At 42.6% G+C, this 19,581-nt stretch overlaps 1 protein-coding gene across 1 annotated transcript in view; it reads right to left on the reverse strand.

Moving 5' to 3' along the window:
- SLC4A11 (solute carrier family 4 member 11) overlaps nt 1-3,806 on the reverse strand; it is a 170,534-nt gene extending 166,728 nt beyond the window's left edge. The window contains exon 1 of the mRNA XM_026648175.2: nt 3,767-3,806. Within this exon, the coding sequence (XP_026503960.1) occupies nt 3,767-3,806 (40 nt within the window). The remainder of the gene's footprint in view (nt 1-3,766) is intronic.
- Nucleotides 3,807-19,581: the final 15,775 nt, after the last annotated feature.

The raw sequence follows: 19,581 nt of genomic DNA on the forward strand, positions 1-19,581 counted from the left end.
AAAAAAAAAAAAAAAAAGTCCTTAAAGTGGGATGCCTACTTGACAGTTGCTTGTGTAACAGACACTTCTTTGTTGTCCATATGTAAGCAAAAGTCTTCCCATGTACTTTAATGAGTAAAGTCAGCTTTCAGTGTTTTTTGCCTTTAAAACAAACAAACAAAGTTAGCCCTGAAGAGCCAGCCTCACCATGGGAGAGGGAACTGGATTCCAATCCCTTTTGTGTCCTGTCCACAGAATTGTTTGCCTACTTAAAATTAGTGACGCCTGGACAAACCCCACTGAAGGTAATGGGTTTGCACAGGTGGCACTCGGCTTAATTTGATGACAATGGGGTTGCACTGGTGTTTGTCAGTATAGTGTAGTCTGCAGGACCTCTGTGACAGATGATGATGAGAAAGAAGGAAAGAATACAGCTTGACTCCCAGAACCCCGGGTGAGGTTACAGGGCTGGAAGCTAGAAAAAGACATTGTTCTAGCTGTAGATTGAGTAGCGTTGACAGATACGGAACCGCACTGTGCCATGGTTACAGTTCCTGTTCACAGGGCAGGAATATTTTAACAAAACAGACTTGCTTCCAATAAAAAACCATTCTGCTGTAAGTTGAAAAACTGCCCTCTGCTAAATCTTCACCACCTGCTGCAATAGCTCTCAGCACAGAGCCATCAAGCATCTGCTTTTCAAATACAGGCAGTACATAGGAACGTACGAACGGCCACATTGGGTCAGACCAATGGCCCATATAGCCCAGTATCCGGTCTTCCGACAGTGGCAGATGCAGTAGATTTCTGCAAGTCTACATGCAAGTTAGCATTAGTAGAGTAGACAAAACAGTACTACCATCTAGCACTTTTCATCCTTAGATCACAAAGCCCTTTAGAAAAGGACACAAATATCAATGCCTCTTTTCACACATAGGGAAACTGAGGCACTGTGGGATGGATTTAGCATATTATTTCTATGTGGCTATCACTACAGATATACTGTTATATAAGTCACCTCTCATGGTGTAATTAATGGTAGTTTTACATATATGTAATTAGAGGGCGGATGACTTAGTTTCGAGTGATGTGTCATTAAAAATATCCAAACAGTTTGCCCTATAGGACATGTTTATGCCCAGTGAAACATTCTAGAAGGAAACAGGACTTCAAAGAAACATTTGTTGTATCCATGGGATTCTTGGTCAGCAGGGCATCACTGCAGGTGTTCAGAGAATAAGCCCTGAGCATTAGCTGACAGGACACTACTGGAATTCATTGGGTTTCACAAATACCTCCCCAGACCCCTGGAGGTTAATGTCATATGCATCTTTTTTTAAAAAAATCTCAATTTATGTAATATAGTGTAACGCTTTTGTCCCATATATACTTAGCACACATGTGTGCTATGTAAACTGTGTGGGGGCGGGACAATCTCATAATTCCTGTAGAAGCATATGTACTGTGAGTAATGAGGGTGTGGGGGGGATATTATATAAAAATAATCACACACCAATATATGACCGTGTCAGGTAAAGTCATTGACATGACTTTGGGCTAAACACATTACTCATGCTGACCATCCCCAGGATTGTGAGCCTCATTCGGTGTAAAAAAGTTGGTTTAATAACTTATGAAAGCCTCAAGTTATAGCTTTGCAATAAGCCAAGGCATCACCATTTTAAAGGCCAATGTCTCCTGACCCATCAGCACTACAAATAAGTGCTGTATTTATCTGGAAAGCCAGAAGCACAGTTCTGGTGTAAAGCCGGGGTTTCTAACCGTGTTTAAACAAGAGCTATCAGACCTTCAAGCTGTCAAGGACGGACTTGCCAATACTGGACTTCAAACCCGTCCATCTTTGGAGCAAGGGAGAAGAAAATTTTTCCATCGCAGGTAATTGTTACAAAATGGTAGCTTCACGAAAGCTGCTCAGAGACAGTGGTGGCTGGCATGACTTAGGGGAGAGAGCGGGGCCGTCTACACTAGAAGTTGAGTTACAAAGCCCACCGCTGGTGGTGGGAATGGTGGAGGTTGTAGCATAGAAGAGGCTTAAGTATTTTAGCACCATCCTTCTCAAAGCAGCGTTAGATGACAGTACTTAAAAGGCCTGAGATCTGTGTACATGACAGACTCCAACAGCCATCCAGGCGAGAAGGGTCAAAGGTACAAAATAAATGCATGCTCTATAGCATATTCCATGAGTGCAGTAAAAGTCATTTATTTTCGTAACTGCAGACCCTATGTGGAAAAGTAACACACACCGTTTAGTGGGCTGCTAAAACACATTTCAAATCTTAGCTAGAAGACAATGTTTGTATAGAAGTTTTCTATCTATCAAGCACTGCAACTTTTCCTGTCATCGACAAGGATGAGGATGAAAGCGTGGAAAACATCCAAATGCCAACAGATAGAGATTGTTCACATGCCCACTTCTGTCACCAACATCATCTATCTGGATAAGAGCAGAACTCCAACAAAACGCCCATTTAACACAGGCTGGCCATGACAAACTACAACCATGACAAGATTTTTAACAGAGCTAACAAGTAGAGAAAGAGATGAGTAGGTAGCCAAAGAGAAAGAGAGAGGAAACCTATTTCTTTGGAAAATTGGTGTTCAAAGCAGGTCAAGCAGTTTTTAAACGAGATACAGTACACAAAGATCACCAATGAACTGAGGAGAAAAACCATGAACTCCACCAAAACAAAACAAATCTACAGGAAAGTTTGAGTCCCAGTTCCAAGACAGTGTTATTGCTTTCTCTGAACTACACAGTTCCTTTTATTCTAGAAGAAGAACTACTCTGAAACCTTTTATTCTAGAAAAAGAACTACTCTGAAACCTTTTATTCTAGAATGAACTTTCATCGAGAAAAGGCTGTAAACCCAATGCAATTTAATTTTTCATAAAAAGCAACATTAGAGCAGCCATAGTGCTTTTCAAGGAAGTACTGATATCCATTTTTTTTAAAAGGGGGGGGGACAATTGCACAACATTAAATTTGTCATCCATTTGGTTGTGAAGAACCTTATTTCCAAGTGCAATTATTTAAGCGATGGGTTTCCAAACAGCCTTTCTAAAACTCAACGTCAGAAAACATTCCTGGGGTTCTCCCAACACATGCATACACTCCAACCATTTGCAATCAGGTTACATTGATCCAGTGATTTGACAACTTTTCTAAAGAGAAGCCAGACTCATCTCTCACTACAGTCTTACATTTTAGTTAAAAAGACACCCGAGGCTCATTTTTTCCCCCCATGCCAACCTATGTAAATCACCCCCGTGCACCATAAACGTTTAAACGGCTCCTTTATCCCCTGCTCTACTGGAGGAAGTGGCTGTTTATTTTCATGTCATATCTGCACCGATTCGGTTTAAAATAGCCTCCACTGCTGTCAAACTCGCTCCGTTTTGCAAACCCGGTCTCTTCTACCTTGCATCAGACCCCCAACTCGCTTAGACACAAAAGGGTTGCAAACAATGATGCAACTCGGGCAAAACTTAACACTTTTTTTTTTTTTTTTTTTGCAATTTGGGGGGAGGGGGGACGTAGCGAGCTGCCCATGAAAACCAAACGCTCTTGCTAAAGCCGTCTGCCCTCTGAGCCCATCTCATTGCAATACAGGAAAACCCTCCCCGGTAAACATTGCACATCGCGCCTGTGAGTTGCACACACACACACACACACACACACACACACACACACACACACACACACACACACGTTGCGATCGGAACTAGCCGCCCCTGTCCCATCCCTGCTCGGGTCTTTGCGCCTTACCACATGGCTGGAGGTGGAACACGCGCTTTGCTGCTGCCATGTCTGCGCCTCTCTCACCCCATCTTCACCATCCTGGTCCTGACACTTGAAGACTTTTATTTTTAGAAAAAGAAGAAGCAGCAGCGCCGCCAAAACTGAAAGTCCTTGTGCACTAAGCGATGCGGGCTGAAAGGGGAAGAGCCACCCAGGAGAAAACCCCGCCTGGGTCCTAGTGCTCCTCGGCGCGTCCCATTCAAGCCCCGATCCACCCCTCCCGCGCCTCTGTCAGTGCCTCGAAAGGGGATTTGCAGCCCCACCTGCTCTTATGAACGGTGATTCCACCGACCCGCCCTTCTCACCTTCCCCGCTCCATCGACCGGACCTCAGTGATTGGCAGAGGAGCCAATCAGCCAACCCACCAGTACCTGAAGTATTCTTGCAAGCTCCTTAAAGGAGACAAGCAACTTGCAAGGTTTTTAACCAACTAATGAAAACTAAAGACGAATACTTTTTCTGATAGCCCCCCCTTTAAATAGCAGCTCCGGAAATATTGTCTTGTCTTTTGAAAAAAAAAAGTTGTTGTTACAGAAACTGTTTCCCTGCTCAGGTTTGTAAGGGTCTTTTGGGTAATCAAGTATCAGGGGGGAGCCGTGTTAGTCTGTATTCACAAAAACAACAAGGAGTCTGGTGGCACCTTAAAGACGAACAGATTTATTTGGGCATAAGCTTTCGTGGGTAAAAAAAAAAAAAAACATCTCACTTCTTCAGATGCATGGCTCTGAATAATCAATCATTTAATTTGGGTAATCAGTTTCCCCTTCGCTAAGGAATAGGGAAATGGTGAAACTGACTATACACAAGGTTTCAGAGTAGCGGCCGTGTTAGTCTGTATCCGCAAAAAGAACAGGAGTACTTGTGGCACCTTAGAGACTAACAAATTGGCACAAAAGTGCCAATAAATGCACAAAACAGAACGAATAAAATAGAAACATACATGATCTTGAGGGGGGCTTGTAATAGGGTGACCAGATATCTCGATTCTATAGGGACAGTCCTGATTTTTGGGTCTTTTTCTTATATAGGATCCTATTACCCCCCACCCTCTGTCCCAATTTTTCACACTTGCTGTCTGGTCACCCTAGCTTGTAACAACAGCAGGTACTAAACGTTCGGACGCACGTGTGGTTTTTAATTGGACAATGCCCCTTTCACTTTAAAAGGCAGGACACACAGGCACGTTTTCAGTTCTTCTCTAGAGTCCCAGGCATGCCTGTTGTTTTCTTACTGAACTCGTTTGGCAGTTACCATCATGATCTATTTGTTTGCCATCCGAGCAGTGTTTGATTTGCCTCGCCATTATGCATTCTCACCAAAGAAGCGATAGATGAATAACTCTAGGGAGTGCGGAATGTAAAAGACAGAGGGAGTGGCTAAAGGTCTGTTTGTTAAATTTCAAGCATCGCATTAAAAGCTGCACTATAAAGAAATGGAAGGAAACTTAACACTCAGAAACTAAATAAGTTCTGAATTTAAAGACTGGCCAGGGAAAGATGATGTCATCTTTAAAATATATAGAAGGAAAGTGAGAGAGTTTCAGGGTGTACGTAAAAGCTTGATCTAACCAGTTTTTGGCCCTGGACCCCAAAATCATATTCTCTATATAGACCCCATGTAGCTACAGCAATTACACCACAAAAATCCAGACCCTGACATATCCTGGCACTAGACAGCCACAAAACTCATATCAGACACCTGGATCCAACCAGTTTTGGGGGGAGTTTTTGCCTGGAACCCCAGACTTGTACTCGCCAAAATTAGCCAAGCATAGCTAGCATGAGTCCACCTGAAAAATGAATCTATGAAAAACCAGGCCCCCCAACACATTCTGGCATAACAGCACCACAAAAACCCTGGTCTGGCACCTGGAGCCAGCTAACTTTTGGCTCAGAAATCCCAGATTGTGCCATCCAAAAAAGCAACTATCCCTGGTGTTAGTCCAACAGAAACATATGGACCCCAGGGCATCCTGGTAAAGGGTACTGGAAAAAAAAGAAAAAAGAAAAGAAACCCACACATATCTAGCACCTAAATCCATTTGGAGCCAACCAGTTTTTGGCTCCAAATGGTAAAGAAGTTCACTCTCCAAACAGACAAGCGTAACCACTTCCAGCACACTCCTTGTGTCCAAAGCAAACATGGGACAGAGAGTTGAGTTCTGTTTTTGATCAGATCATGTTTGGTTTTAGCTGATGAATTCATTTAAAAAATACTGATTTGTGGTTCCAAATCAGGTGGATAGAAAGCTGGCTAGATCGTCGGGCTCAACGGGTAGTGATCAATGGCTCCATGTCTAGTTGGCAGCCGGTTTCAAGCGGAGTGCCCCAAGGGTCAGTCATGGGGCCAGTTTTGTTTAATATCTTTATTAATGATCTGGAGGATGGTGTGGACTGCACTCTCAGCAAGTTTGCAGATGACACTAAACTGGGCGGCGTGGTAGATACGCTGGAGGGATCAGATACAGAGGGACCTAGACAAATTAGAGGATTGGGCCAAAAAAAACCTGATGAAGTTCAACAAGGACAAGTGCAGAGTCCTGCACTTAGGACGGAAGAATCCTATGCACTGCTACAGACTAGGGACCGAATGGCTAGGTAGCAGTTCTGCAGAAAAGGACCTAGGGGTCACAGTGGACAAGAAGCTGGATATGAGTCAACAGTGTGCTCTTGTTGCCAAGAAGGCTAACGGCATTTTGGGCTGTATAAGTAGGGGCATTGCCAGCAGATCGAGGAACGTGATCATTCCCCTTTATTCGACATTGGTGAGGCCTCATCTGGAGTACTGTGTCCAGTTTTGAACCCCACACTACAAGAAGGATCTGGAAATATTGGAAAGAGTCCAGCGGAGGGCAACAAAAATGATTAGGGATCTGGAGCACATGACTTATGAGGAGAGGCTGAGGGAACTGGGATTGTTTAGTCTCCAGAAGAGAAGAATGAGGGGGGATTTGATAGCTGCTTTCAATTACCTGAAGGGGGGTTCCCAAAGAGGATGGAGCTCGGCTGTTCTCAGTGGTGGCAGATGACAGAACAAGGAGCAATGGTCTCAAGTTGCAGTGGGGGGGGGTCTAAGTTGGATATTAGGAAACACTTTCACTAGGAGGTTGGTGAAGCACTGGAATGCGTTACCTAGGGAGGTGGTGGAATCTCCTTCCTTGGAGGTTTTTAAGGCCCGGCTTGACAAAGCCCTGGCTGGTATGATTTAGTTGGGAATTGGTCCTGCTTTGAGCAGGGGGTTGGACTAGATGACCTCCTGAGGTCCCTTCCAACCCTGATATTCTATGATTCTAACATTTTTCTGATGTTGCATAAATTAATGATTGTTAGTTTAATGGCCTAAAAATCAGTGGTCTTAATAATTTAACCTTCATTTCCAGTTTGGTTGTAGTTTGTACTCAAACCTACTGAGTGAAAGTATTCAGAATCACCTGGGGTTCTATACTGGAAAGTGGTGAGCTCTTAGCTCTCATTGACTTCAGTGGGTATTAAGGGCCTTGCAGAAATCAGTCCCTTGGATAGCGTATGGACCAAAAGAAAGCCAGACGACATCAGATAGTGAGTTGTATGTACTTGTATGGTGTTTTCATGTAATGAAATCAAAGAGACAAGGCAGGAGAGAGACTCTCTTTTACCTCACCTAGCTTGTCTCTCTCATATCCTGGGACTGACACAGCTACAAGAACATTGCAAATAACTTAAAGATTCATTTAACAGTGCCAAGAGCCAGTTCTGTTCTCAGGCACCATGCAGCTTTCTTTGAGGGTGAAGGGGAAGCATGTGCACTTCATCGAAAGCAGAACTGGGTTCTTTCTTATTTGGTAACTAAAATAATATTGATGACAAATGATCAACTTCCTTTTTCCTTTCCACATGGAGTGTCAAAACTTGGTTCACTTCTTGGTCACCTTTGATCTTAATGGCTTTAAGTTACTGCCCTCTGGGCTCACCCTCTCCCCCTTCCAACCAGTCTGAAGTTCTGCAGCTGTTCTCATCATTTCCTCTCGCCATTCTGACTTGGTCACTTTCCTCCTCCAACATTCTCTCTCTAGCTTCCAGTTCAAGCCCTTTGGCTTGGCTAAGAGGAGGTTGGAGACTTTTGATAACCGGTTCGGTGACGAGGACGAAGCAGAAGCAAATCTGCCGGGGAAATCGAGGAGAAAGCCAATGCAGAGTAAAAGATGCAGCATGCTCAAGTAGTATGGTGGGTGACAGGGCTGTAACTGGAAGGGTAGGAAGGAACTTGAGGGTTTTTTAGGTTAAGGAAAACCCAGGGACTGTTGGAAGGGGAAAAGAAAAAAAAAAAAAAGCCATGAAGCCTTCACACCAGAAAGTTGCAGGTTTAACTTTAGTCATAAGAACATAAGAACGGCCATACTGGGTCAGACCAAAGGTCCATCTAGCCCAGTATCCTGTCTTCCAACAGTGGCCAATGCCAGGTGCCTCAGGGGGAATGAACAGAGCAGGTAATCAACAAGTGATCCATCCCTTGTCGCCCATTCCCAGCTTCTGGCAAACAGAGGCTAGGGACACCCTCCCTGCCCATCCTGGCTAATAGCCATTGATGGCCCTATCCCCCATGAACTTACCTAGTTCTTTTTTGAACCCTGTTATAGTCCATTTTGAATACCTCTGTGTGGACCCTTGATATACTTTGAGTGGCTTATTCCTGTTTACCTTAAACCAGCTCCTAATCGACTTAAGCTAAACCAAAATAAGAGTGTCTACACAGCCTTTTTTTTGCAGTTTAACTAAAGTGATTTTTTTTAAAATCACCTTAATGAGCTGGTGTAACCTCTCTCATGTAAACAAGGCCTGAGATACAGCTGAAAGAGCACAAGTGGTCGACAGATAGACAAGATGGGGTCAAGGCTAACGGCTGACTTGTGAGGCGTGGCTAGCGGTAGGAGATGTTGTTATCAGAAGCTGGGAAGAATGAAGGAAGAACGCAGGACAGGAAGGAAAGGACAGATGGGAGAGAGAGAGATGGGGAAGTATTTGTCAACTTCTTCTATAAGAAAATTGCTGCCTCCCAAGATGATCCGGGGCATCCAGTCAGGAGGGCAAAGGAGAAGGTTTGAGGAAAGAATCAAAAAGGCGGGAATCTGTTAAGAGAGTTACTCTGCAGCTTTTAGTGACATGGCAGCGCCCCTACAGCTGTGCTGCTAAAAGGCGCGCGGTGTAGCTGTTGTTTGTCGGCAGGAGAGAGCTCGCCTGCTGACAAAAAACTTCCACCCCCAACGAGTGACAAAGCGCTGTTCACACCAGCACTTGTCATCGACAAAACGTTTGTCTTTCAGTGTGTGTGTGTGTGTGTGTGTGTGTGTGTGTGTGTGTGTGTGTGTGTGTGTGTGTGTGTGTGTGTGTGTGAACAACACCTCTGCACAACAAAAGTTGTGTCTTTCACTTGCCAGTGTAGACACAGCCTCAGAGAGAGATGCAGTGTGCTAGTGGTGTGGAGCGGACTGACTGCAGGAGGGGTCCAGATAGAGAGCAGCAAAGAAGTCAGAGGTACTTATGGACTGAAGGACAAGAGGACTGAGTGAACAGGTGAGGAGAGGGCAAAACTGTAGGAAAAAATATGGGCAGAAAGATGCAACTCAGTGACTGAGGGAACCAGAGAATTAGCTAAGCTGGTGAGTGGCAGAATAGACCCAGACCTAGGAGTCAGATGGAGAAAGTTAGGCAGTGTGAGACAGGACATCAACATGGACAATAAATTCACCCAGAAACAGGGAGAGGTGTGTGTGTGGGGGGGGGGGGGGGTTGGAATGAGGGAAAACTGCACCCTGAGAAATGATGAAAAGGGAAAAGTTGCATCTGCTGAAGGTCAAAGTGTGGCTGGTTAATTCTGGAGAATGACTTCCTTTGAAGAACAGTCCAGTCCCGTTCTTTTTGCTAACCATATGATCTGGGCAGTAATATGCTGGTAATAATTCACGATGGTTCTCCCATAAAATTTTTCCCCGGGCCTGTCAGACATTGCTGGAAATGTTTAGCCTTCTTCCTGAACTCCAGAGTGACTAGATAATGATAGCAGTACATCATGTTCAGCGTTTATCATTTGAAACTGGGTACTGAAGTGGAGAGTGTTGGTTTGGTTTTGTTTTTAAAAAAACCACCACCTTCAATTTGGTCCATTCCAAAGGCTCAAATCCTGCTCTTCATGTGTATTTCTACGAGCCCCAAGATACCATCTGCATAGGAGTAAATTTAGTCATTTCAATGCAGGGAACCCAACCCAGTCCCCACCCCTTCAGGTCAGTAGAAGAGTTTTAAGTACGGGATCCAGTGAGACCCCATTACCCTCTCCAGTATATCACTGATTTGCGGAGGACGACGACAAAAAAGCAGCTTATTCCAGAGAGTTGAACACAGTGGCTAGGGGCTTGTGATCCTCTTGAACAGAATATTTGGATAAAGACTTTTTTAGCACTCCAACACCAGCTTACATTTACCTGTGTAAGGGGTATGATTTGGGAGTTCAGAGCCAGATCTGCTAGATCTAGATGGATAGGATATTTGATGTGCTCTTGCACCAAAATGTATAGGCTCCAGATTTTTCTAGAGCATTTGTCTTCTAAATGGACAGGAGGATTTGGGGGGAGGGAGGGCAGGGGTTGAGCCAAAAAAACAGCTGGATGCAGATGCTAGACACCCGTTTTGATGGTACTCTTGTGCCAGTATGGATCAGGGTCCAGATTTTTCCAGTGGGCTACACTGATCTACAGAGCAGCGTTTGGGGCCCAGAATGAAAAATGGGCCCCATGCTAGAGAGGAGGTTTTTTTGTAATGCTCTTGCATTAGGAAGTACCAGGATCCACATATCTATAGTAGATTAGCACCAGCTCAGATAGCAGGATTTCAGGGGGGAAAAGTTGTCTGCAAGGCCTGACTCAACCACTCCCACAGCATGATTTAAAGCATTTGTTATAATGTTTTCCTATTTATTTTATTCTCTCTTTAGAATATACCCTAAACCCTTCAAAATCTCTCTGCTGTGCTTCGAGTGAAGCTTAAACAACAAGAGTTTTGTTTCACAAGTAAACCTGATGCCAAAAATCCTTGTTTGTGTAACAGCAGCAACGTCTATCATTGGACCAGCTTCTGTTGGTGAGAGAGACGAGCTTACGCAGAGCTCTTCTGCAGGCCCTGTACGCTTGAAAGCTGGTCTCTCTCAACACACAGAAGTTGGTCCAATAAAAGATATGACCTCACCCCCCTTGTCTCGCTAATATCCTTGGACCAACACAGCTACGACACCACGATAAGCAGCGGATCAGCCAGAACTGCTGAGTTACAGTAATTGCTACTGCACAGCAGAGGGAGCACAAGTTATCATTTTTGGCAGCCTCCTCAGAGGATAACAACGAAGGCCGGGCAGCACGGAGCGGTCAACACTGTGCTGGAGGAGCACACAGAACTCTTCCAGCTCACCCTCACGTGCACAGTAGAATAATCCTAGCACAAAGGGTTAACATTTGAGATCTAGGTTCTAATTCTCCTCATTCTCATGCACTGGTCTGCCAGCAGATTTGCAGGGCCAACCATGGAGCAGTAGGGTTTGGTTGTTTTGTTTTCAAGCAAACTAGACATTAAGGGCCTGATTCTTTATTGCCCTGCACCTTGGGCAGTCATTTACAACGGTGCACAACGCGCATAAATTGGATTTTAAATGCTACCATTGTGATATGGTAGCATTTTTACCCACACACTTTGCACAGGTGTAAATAACTGCATCAGGTGCAGAGCAGAATTGAATCAGACCCAGAGAACGTGGGGAAAAACTTCTCTGTCAGATTAGAACAGTTTTAAAAGTAGGTCAGATTATGGTTCTTAAAGCCGTATTTAACCGATCTTTTATCTAATCTTTATACTCATTCCCACATACCATGAAAACAAAAAGACCAGAGAAAACAAAAATCATCAGCCTGAGGTGAAGGCAGAGTTATCTATTCAATGAGTTTTAAAAAAAGTCTGGGATTAATACAGCATAAAAGAGGAAAAATCATAAAAGGAGGTAAGACAGGAACCTGAGTAAAACTTACTCCTGCGAAATTGAGTCTGATGCTTTAGACACACACAAAGTGAGACATTCTCAGTTACGCGTCTCTCTCACGCATCCACCCACCAGTTAGGGATAGAGAACATCTCAGGCAGAAGAACATTGGTGACTAGCTCACTCGGCTCCCAGTTTCTGCCCCTCTCTGGGTTTCCCTACCAATGGGCGCCCCGGACTGCACAACACACCTAGGAATGCCTCTCTCGCATGGGTGCTCCAGGAATTTATAAGCATGCGCTAACAGGCCCAGCATTACCTGCTGCTGGGGAGAAAGGTCACCGAACCTCTCCACAAAGATTGCTGCTGGCATTGAAGGAAGATTGGGATAGAGCAGCCAGACTTGCAACAGACAACTATACCAGAGTGGAGCTGGGACTCTGTCTGCACCTGTTACACCAACGTACTCATTTTATTACAGAAAATTATTATGGAATGGGTAACATCAGGAAATGCAAACTCCGGAGCAACACCATGCTATTTAGTAAATCAAACAGGCTTTGCAGAATTTGATTTCTGTGTTATAATTTTGACAGAGAATACCAATGTTCAATTTTAAGCATTTTTTCCCCAATTTTTATCTTCACAGTTGCACACAATTGTGGGTTTTAAGTATTTTTTGGTCTATTTAAATTTTCACAATCATAGGACATTATGGGGGTATTTAATGGCAGTAGATGTTGAGATACAAGTTACAAGCTGATAACCATTAAAACACAAAAGGGTCAACATCACATCAAAATATATGAAGTAAATATTCTTAAATCGAACTCTAGTAAATTCTCAAGCTGCATTTTTCTAACTAGGCCCATCTATAATTTTCAGTTATTATTGATGGACATTTTCCCCCCCTTGGTTTGTGGGGAGCGGGGGTAGGGTGAAATAGATGCTTACTGATATTTACCGACAAAAATCTAATCCTTCCAAACCTAATCATACAATACCAAAGGCTGAGAACAGTAAGTGCAGTTCTTCAAGATGTGTTGTCCACACATGTTCCACTCTTGGTGACTAACAGGCAGTTGCCAGTTTGCTTGGAGATGGGTATGCGGAGTCCTATTTGACTAGTGACAGCAGACCAGCCCAACCAAGACGGGCGTTCGATCTGGAAGCCTGTGTGAGCAGTAAATATGTGCATTGAGCTCCAAATAGCTATTCTATATATCTCCGGAATGACACTGTTACCCAAACAGGCATCAGAGGCTGCCTGCGCCATAGCAGAATGGGCTCTAAAACTACACTAATCCTAAAAAACCCTAAGCTAAATTGCAGTGTGCGCAACAAGCACATGCTGCTATGGGTTCCATCTCACAGCCACAGGCGAGAAGGAACCGAGAGATGGTTGGACCCTACTCCACGTTTCAGGGCACAGGCATGGCACCAATACACACTGTTAGCCTAGAGAATCCGATCTCACCAATCCGAGCGCTTGCTCACCAAGAGTAAAAGCTGTGTAGACGTTCGTTCGGAGAAGAATGTACATTTCTCTGTGACTTTAGATACACGCATGCTATCACACATACAGCATAAATTAAAAGATCCTATTGCCAAGTATACACAAAGGGAAAAGTTAAAGGAGATGAACATTATTTACTCACTATATTTAAATGTACAAGCTTAACTTGACTTTTTAGAACAGAGTCAATGTCCCTTCATGTACAAATGGAGCACACCAAATATTGGCAGGAAAGGAGCGGGGGGGTGGGAGGACCAACAAGCACTCCCAACCTGATCAGCATTGCCTTCTACTTGTACAAACACCCTTGAACTCCCCTCTATCACCGTTGAAAGATACTCCATTAGAGCCTACTTGGAAGTGCTAGTTGCTATTACACATGAACAATAAGAGATGAAGGAGAATGGAGGAACAATGGCTACTACAAGGAGAGGTTCCATAGGAGACAAAATACCAGCTACCATTTGGTATGCAAGAGGTACACGTGTATGCGATGGACAGGTTTGTTCACTGACGGTCTGTCAAGTGAGTACTCACCAGGCCAGATCTTCGTTAGCGATATGTGACAAGGTAACAGCCCTGTGCAGTCAGCTTCTGCTCTCCCTCTGAAACAAGCTACTGCCATTCACAAAACTACTTCTCAGCTGCTACCTGACTCTGGAATTTGGGTGCGTGTGTTTCCACTGGCAAAGTTCCCTAGGCCCCTACGTTTCTGCACAAAGCTGCCATGATCCTGACACCACCAAGCTGCTTGGTGGGATTCACAAGCTATGCATTCCCCCCACCTATCTTGCCTGCAGGGTCTGATAAGCTGTGCTCCAAGTACACAACCTACCCAATAGGTGGCACTACTCCCAATAGCACAGTGGTTAGAGTGGTCACCTAGGAACGTGGGCTACTAGCCTTCAAATCCTCACTTTGCCTGATTCAGAGCAGGGATTTGAATTTGAGTCTCCCACACCCCAGTTTAGGCCCCTAACTCACCAGACTATTGGGTATTCTAGTGTGTGTCTCAATCTCTCCTGTTGATGCTGTTCTACTATGGCCCAATGAATATTTATTTATACAAAGTAGAATGTGGGATTCTTGTGTCACCTGTTATATGAAGCTTTGGACTAGACAAAACAAACACTCAAGGGTATTTGTAGAGAACCATCATGTTCTGCCAGGGGTATAACTGGATGAATCAAACAACAAACAGGTGGTCAGTTTGCTGTTCCTCTTTGCCCTGCTCTATATTAGGCAAGTGAAAGGATACATTGGAATTAAAAAGGCAACAAATTTATAGAACAGATAAAAAGGGGGAAAATAACTAGCCTGTGGAACTCATTGCTGCAGGATATGCTCGTGGCAAACAGCCTGTGGCCAAATGCTGGCCTCGGATACATGGATATGGCTGACTCCTAGTTTTGTATCTCCAGATGAAGGCAACATTTGGCCCATAGTTAGGCTTAAGGAAAGATTAGAGACAGAGTAGTAACAGTCATATGGGTTAGATATCATGGCAAGAGTACAGGCTTGAACACCAAATTTCTTTATTGTCGCTGTTATTTTAACTAAGACATGTGTTTATGGTATTTTAATAAAGGCAGCCAATATTGGGGGGGGGGGGAGAATAGCTCAGTGGTTTGAGCACTGGCCTGCTAAACCCAAGGTTGTGAGTTCAATCCTTGAGGGGGCCATTTAGGGATTTGGGGCAAAAATCTGTCTAGGGATTGGTGCTGCTTTGAGCAGGGGGTTGGACTAGATGACCTCCTAAGGTCCCTTCCAACCCTGATATTCTAGGATTCCTCTGAGGCATGTCTATATTCATGGATGATTAACACAATAGAATACAGGGTCTCCATCTAAGCCGTTACTCTTTATATCCTATAAGCAGTTGCTATAAGGGGGTCTTTAAATATATGGGTTATCGACATGATCGATGCCAATGGCTCCATTTCTCTGCCATTAGTATGCTCTCGAGAGCTTTGATGCTTCTCATCATTACAGTCTAATGTATCAATTGGAGTTCAAATATTTGAGAAATATACTGTATGTGAGTTACATATTGCCACTTACATGTAGCCTAAAGGAAAGTTACTTCCCACTTATTTTGTCTGGCATAGTCTCTCATCCAGAAAAGAAAAAAGAAGTTTATATTATGCTGCTTCTGGTGGGTGGAGTCAAATTAGCATAATATGGATATTTCCTTCATAATGATAACAATATAGATCCCAGTATAAAAGCTGCAACTGCACAAGGGGGGTAGCTGATTTTTCAACCTTATTTTGGACATCTGTAGAAAAATTATCTCTTACTCTAAAAAGAAATCACCAGCTGTTCTTTTGCAAAAGCTGAATTTAAAACTTCAAATTACCTGGGTCCTGTTGTCAGCAATCTGTTCTTTGTTCCTATTAGCTATGGCTCCAACTATGGGCATGTTTTTACTATTGCTGAGGAAGCTTGCTCTAGCTAAGGAGTTACTATGGAGTTTGTTTAGTTATTTTAGAACTTAGATGATGCATTACCAGGAATAATAAATGAAGGCCCTTATCTAAGATTTGCCTTTACTGAAGGTATTATAAAGCTCAACGTACAGACAACAAGATCAAGTCCAAATGATGTTGTTATGTGTATTTTATATACTAGTGCAATTTAAAGAACAACCCAGCTGTAAAAGTAACAAATAACCGGAAGAACACTAAATTATTAGCAACGACATCTGATGACCTAAAACAAGATTCTAATTTATTTAGTTTTTATTAAAAACAAAAAAAAAACCAAACAAAATTACTACTTCTATTCTTATTTTAAAAGATCCGTGTGTAAAAAATACCTGTTTTTCCTTGCCAGATTATACTAAATTAAGATATAGGAAGAAACAAACTTTACCTGGTACCTTCACAAACATCATCAGGGAGAGCCGAGAGCCATATAACACTGCGATTTTATGCAGAGCAGAAAGAATGCATTGAAAATGGCGAGCGAAAACCTAACAAGGAAAGACATCTTCCATGTAAAACGATGCTTTCAGCAGCCCAAGACTCCTTAGCAGCAGGTTCACAAGGACTTGCAATGAAGAGAAGCTATACAGTCACAGAACGACTCGAGCAGTTTTTAGATCGGCTAAATACACTTCTGAGACAAACAAGAATCATATGCTGGGATGTGGTTTTGAAAAATCTTCATACTTGGGGATGGTGCCTTTCATCTTTCCGAGCAGACTTAACAGCTGCCGGCAGTCTGCTAACAGTGAGTGCAAGAAGAGCAAAAGAACTAACTCACATCAAGGTGCTCAGTACAAAACAACGTCAAAGTCTGACAGCGTTTCACTCGCCAACACGCCATGTTGGGGTGTGTTAAGAACACTTTGTTTGATATTTTTCCCCCTAACCCAAGATGAAAAGTCCATTCTTTAATTTTCTCTTTTCTATATGCTGCACTTACGCATTTGTATTAGATTAGGGATTCGTGTAGTGGCGATGCATTGGACTCCCAAGCTAAGTGGCTGTAACTATACATATTTAAATCCAAATACTGTACAATTCCATGTCACTGTGATATTTGGTAAAATATGATACAATAAAAACAGACCTCAGGAAGACGAGGAAGCCAGGACAGCCAGCCCCAAAACTTTGTTTTGCAGGATCTGACATAACAGTTTCACTTTAGATCTGCGCCATACTCAATTAGCTCAATTCTGTCCTCGGGTACTTAGGAGCACCTCTATTCTCTCAGCTTCTATTGAATGCAATGACTGCTGCGCCCATTTTCAGGTGGGAACTTGACCCAAATGCATATCAAGGTGACACTTCAAAGGGACCAAGTATCAGAACAAAAACTCCCCCCTCAATGTCTGACACTTGTATCAATAGCAAAAATGTAAACAGCAAAGATTTCTGTAACTGTTTACTTCCTATACTGGACAGCACTTTATATAGTCAGTTTCACTGTCTGTATGTTTGTAGGATGCAGCGACATGGGAGGGGGAAAGCACTTTAAACAAGGAAAGAAATGGGATAGTTTAAATACACACAAAATGGCAAAGCATCTCCAGGGCAGGTGTAGGGCCTGAAACTTAATTTTTTTTTAATTATTCACATTTTAAATTGATGGCGTCCCTTTAAGCAGAATTTTTTGAACACTGTCAAGAGTAAATCTAGCTTAGTAACATCTTAGACTGTAAATAGGAAATCTGTGTGTCTATAACAATCCATTTCATTTTCATCATTTATATGGTAGATTAGTAGTTGGTGTAAATTGTCATTACTTCATTGACAATTTATACTTCCTTTCTGCAAATCACTTATTCTGGACAATGAAAAGAACTGAATTGCTTTAATTTTTGGTTATAGTCAGTTTCAGAGTTACAACTCTTAATAGGGGAGGTTTAAATTTAAGTAAGTTGCCATGGATTTTTGTAGCTACAAGAATTTTTTTTTTTTTAAATACACACCAACAAAATCAAAAGGCCATATCAGGTTATTGATGGTTAACGAGAGCTCTCCATTTAAATTAATTATGAAAATTGCAGAGTGATCAATGGCATAGAGCCCAAAATCTGGGCCCTAAAACTACTGGGAAGCTTTGCTTTATTTATGTAGCCTTAAAAGATATAGTCATGGACAGAAATTAACAGCTCACACTGCTTATAGGAAATTACAGCCTTGTATCTGTAACCACAACTTTAACATAAACACTTAAGTAAAGGAACTAATAATATTAAATTCAAAAGTACTTCGTATTTTGCAATCAGACTCCCAGCTTCAAAAACAAACACACTGCTGTGCAAGTTAAGTGAAACCAAGTTCTTTTGAAGTTTTATTTTTAACTATTACAACCACAAATTGTATTAAATGGCATTTAGGCATCAAAGCTATTTTAGGCAAGTGTGATTCCTATGGCCTGGAGCACTTGATGTGAGAAAAATGTCTGCGTTAGATGACGACTCAGTAGTAATGCAAAAATACTTTTTTCTTTGTTTAAAATAAGAATATAAATGATTGGTTTTGGCAGCATGTCCATTGCTTGGTTTGAATACTGATTAGCTAGAAGGCTGTAAAGGAAATATGCTTTAATGCTTCTAAACCACACATTGCTTTTCAAGTGAACGCTTGCTGATGGTTAATACAGATAGTCATGCTGTGGAACTGCACACTAAACAAAAACCGCTATGGGTGTCCCTCATTTTAGTATCCATACCCAATTAAGACAGTCTTATACATTTTCCATTACAAACCAGTTTTTTGACTCAAAATTTTGCAAGTGTAGTCTGTGGCCTGAGGAAAAATTTCAAATTCTTTAGGTTAATCAGATAAGCCACGTCAGAGATACCAGACTCACAAATAGGTGACAATCACATTTTCAAAAATTCTTAATCCTGTTTTATCCCTTCATATCTGAGAGACAGACAAACCTATTTGATTGTGCTTTATTCAGAAGTCCTTACCAAGACTTAGTGTATCTATTTTTGACATTCAGTACAGAACTGAACCTCAGAACCATCTGTCGGTCTCAGTAGATTGACCAGAGGTCTAATGAACTTTGTGAAATTTCCAAGGACCAGGCTTGTGTGCGAGAGAGATCAACAGAAAAAACAAATGAATTTCTGACAACTATACATCTTCTGTTGATAGCTTGTCCAGTTGCGTCAGCAGACACAAATTGTAGTATTGATAAGTGATTTATGGCTCTTAACGCATGCTGTCGTCCAGTCTAGATGGATTTGAGGCCCATCACCTCTGGCTGGTGTTCCAAAAATTCAAAATTAAGAAAGTTTCCTTGCAAAGAGGAGTCATCCCTTATTTGCAATTCCCAATAATTTGCACTCTGCAAACTACAGTGTTGCTGACTGGTAAGTAACAGTGTAAACAAATCCAGCCATTTTGTCTCCGTCTACAGGTGGATCTGTAAGCCATCCTTTGTCTGACCCTCCGATCTGACTGCTGATATAACAAGTGATCCAGGGTAAGGATAGCAATACTCCAACCCATGCTGGAGACATCTCATCTGCTCTCCCGATCAGGATGAGCAGGAAGATAGCATGCCGGTTTCAGGACAATCTCATTAATTGGGAGGAGCATTTCCCCTTTCCATTGTAATTCAAATAAGTCAACTAAGCAGCACATCTTCTCCTGAACCACTAAAGTTCTGAGATTCATAGTCCTTGCCATTCGTCCATGCAGATTTTGAAAGCTCTGGAAAATCACCTGGCTGAGATGACGAGGATGAACTTACATTGGCATTCAAAGGAGGAGATAAGGAACACTACTCAGAATCTTGCACG

Source organism: Terrapene carolina, unplaced genomic scaffold (genome assembly GCF_002925995.2).
Source record: "Terrapene carolina triunguis isolate 2854851 unplaced genomic scaffold, T_m_triunguis-2.0 Scaffold66, whole genome shotgun sequence".
In the NCBI taxonomy this organism is placed as follows: domain Eukaryota; kingdom Metazoa; phylum Chordata; order Testudines; family Emydidae; genus Terrapene; species Terrapene triunguis.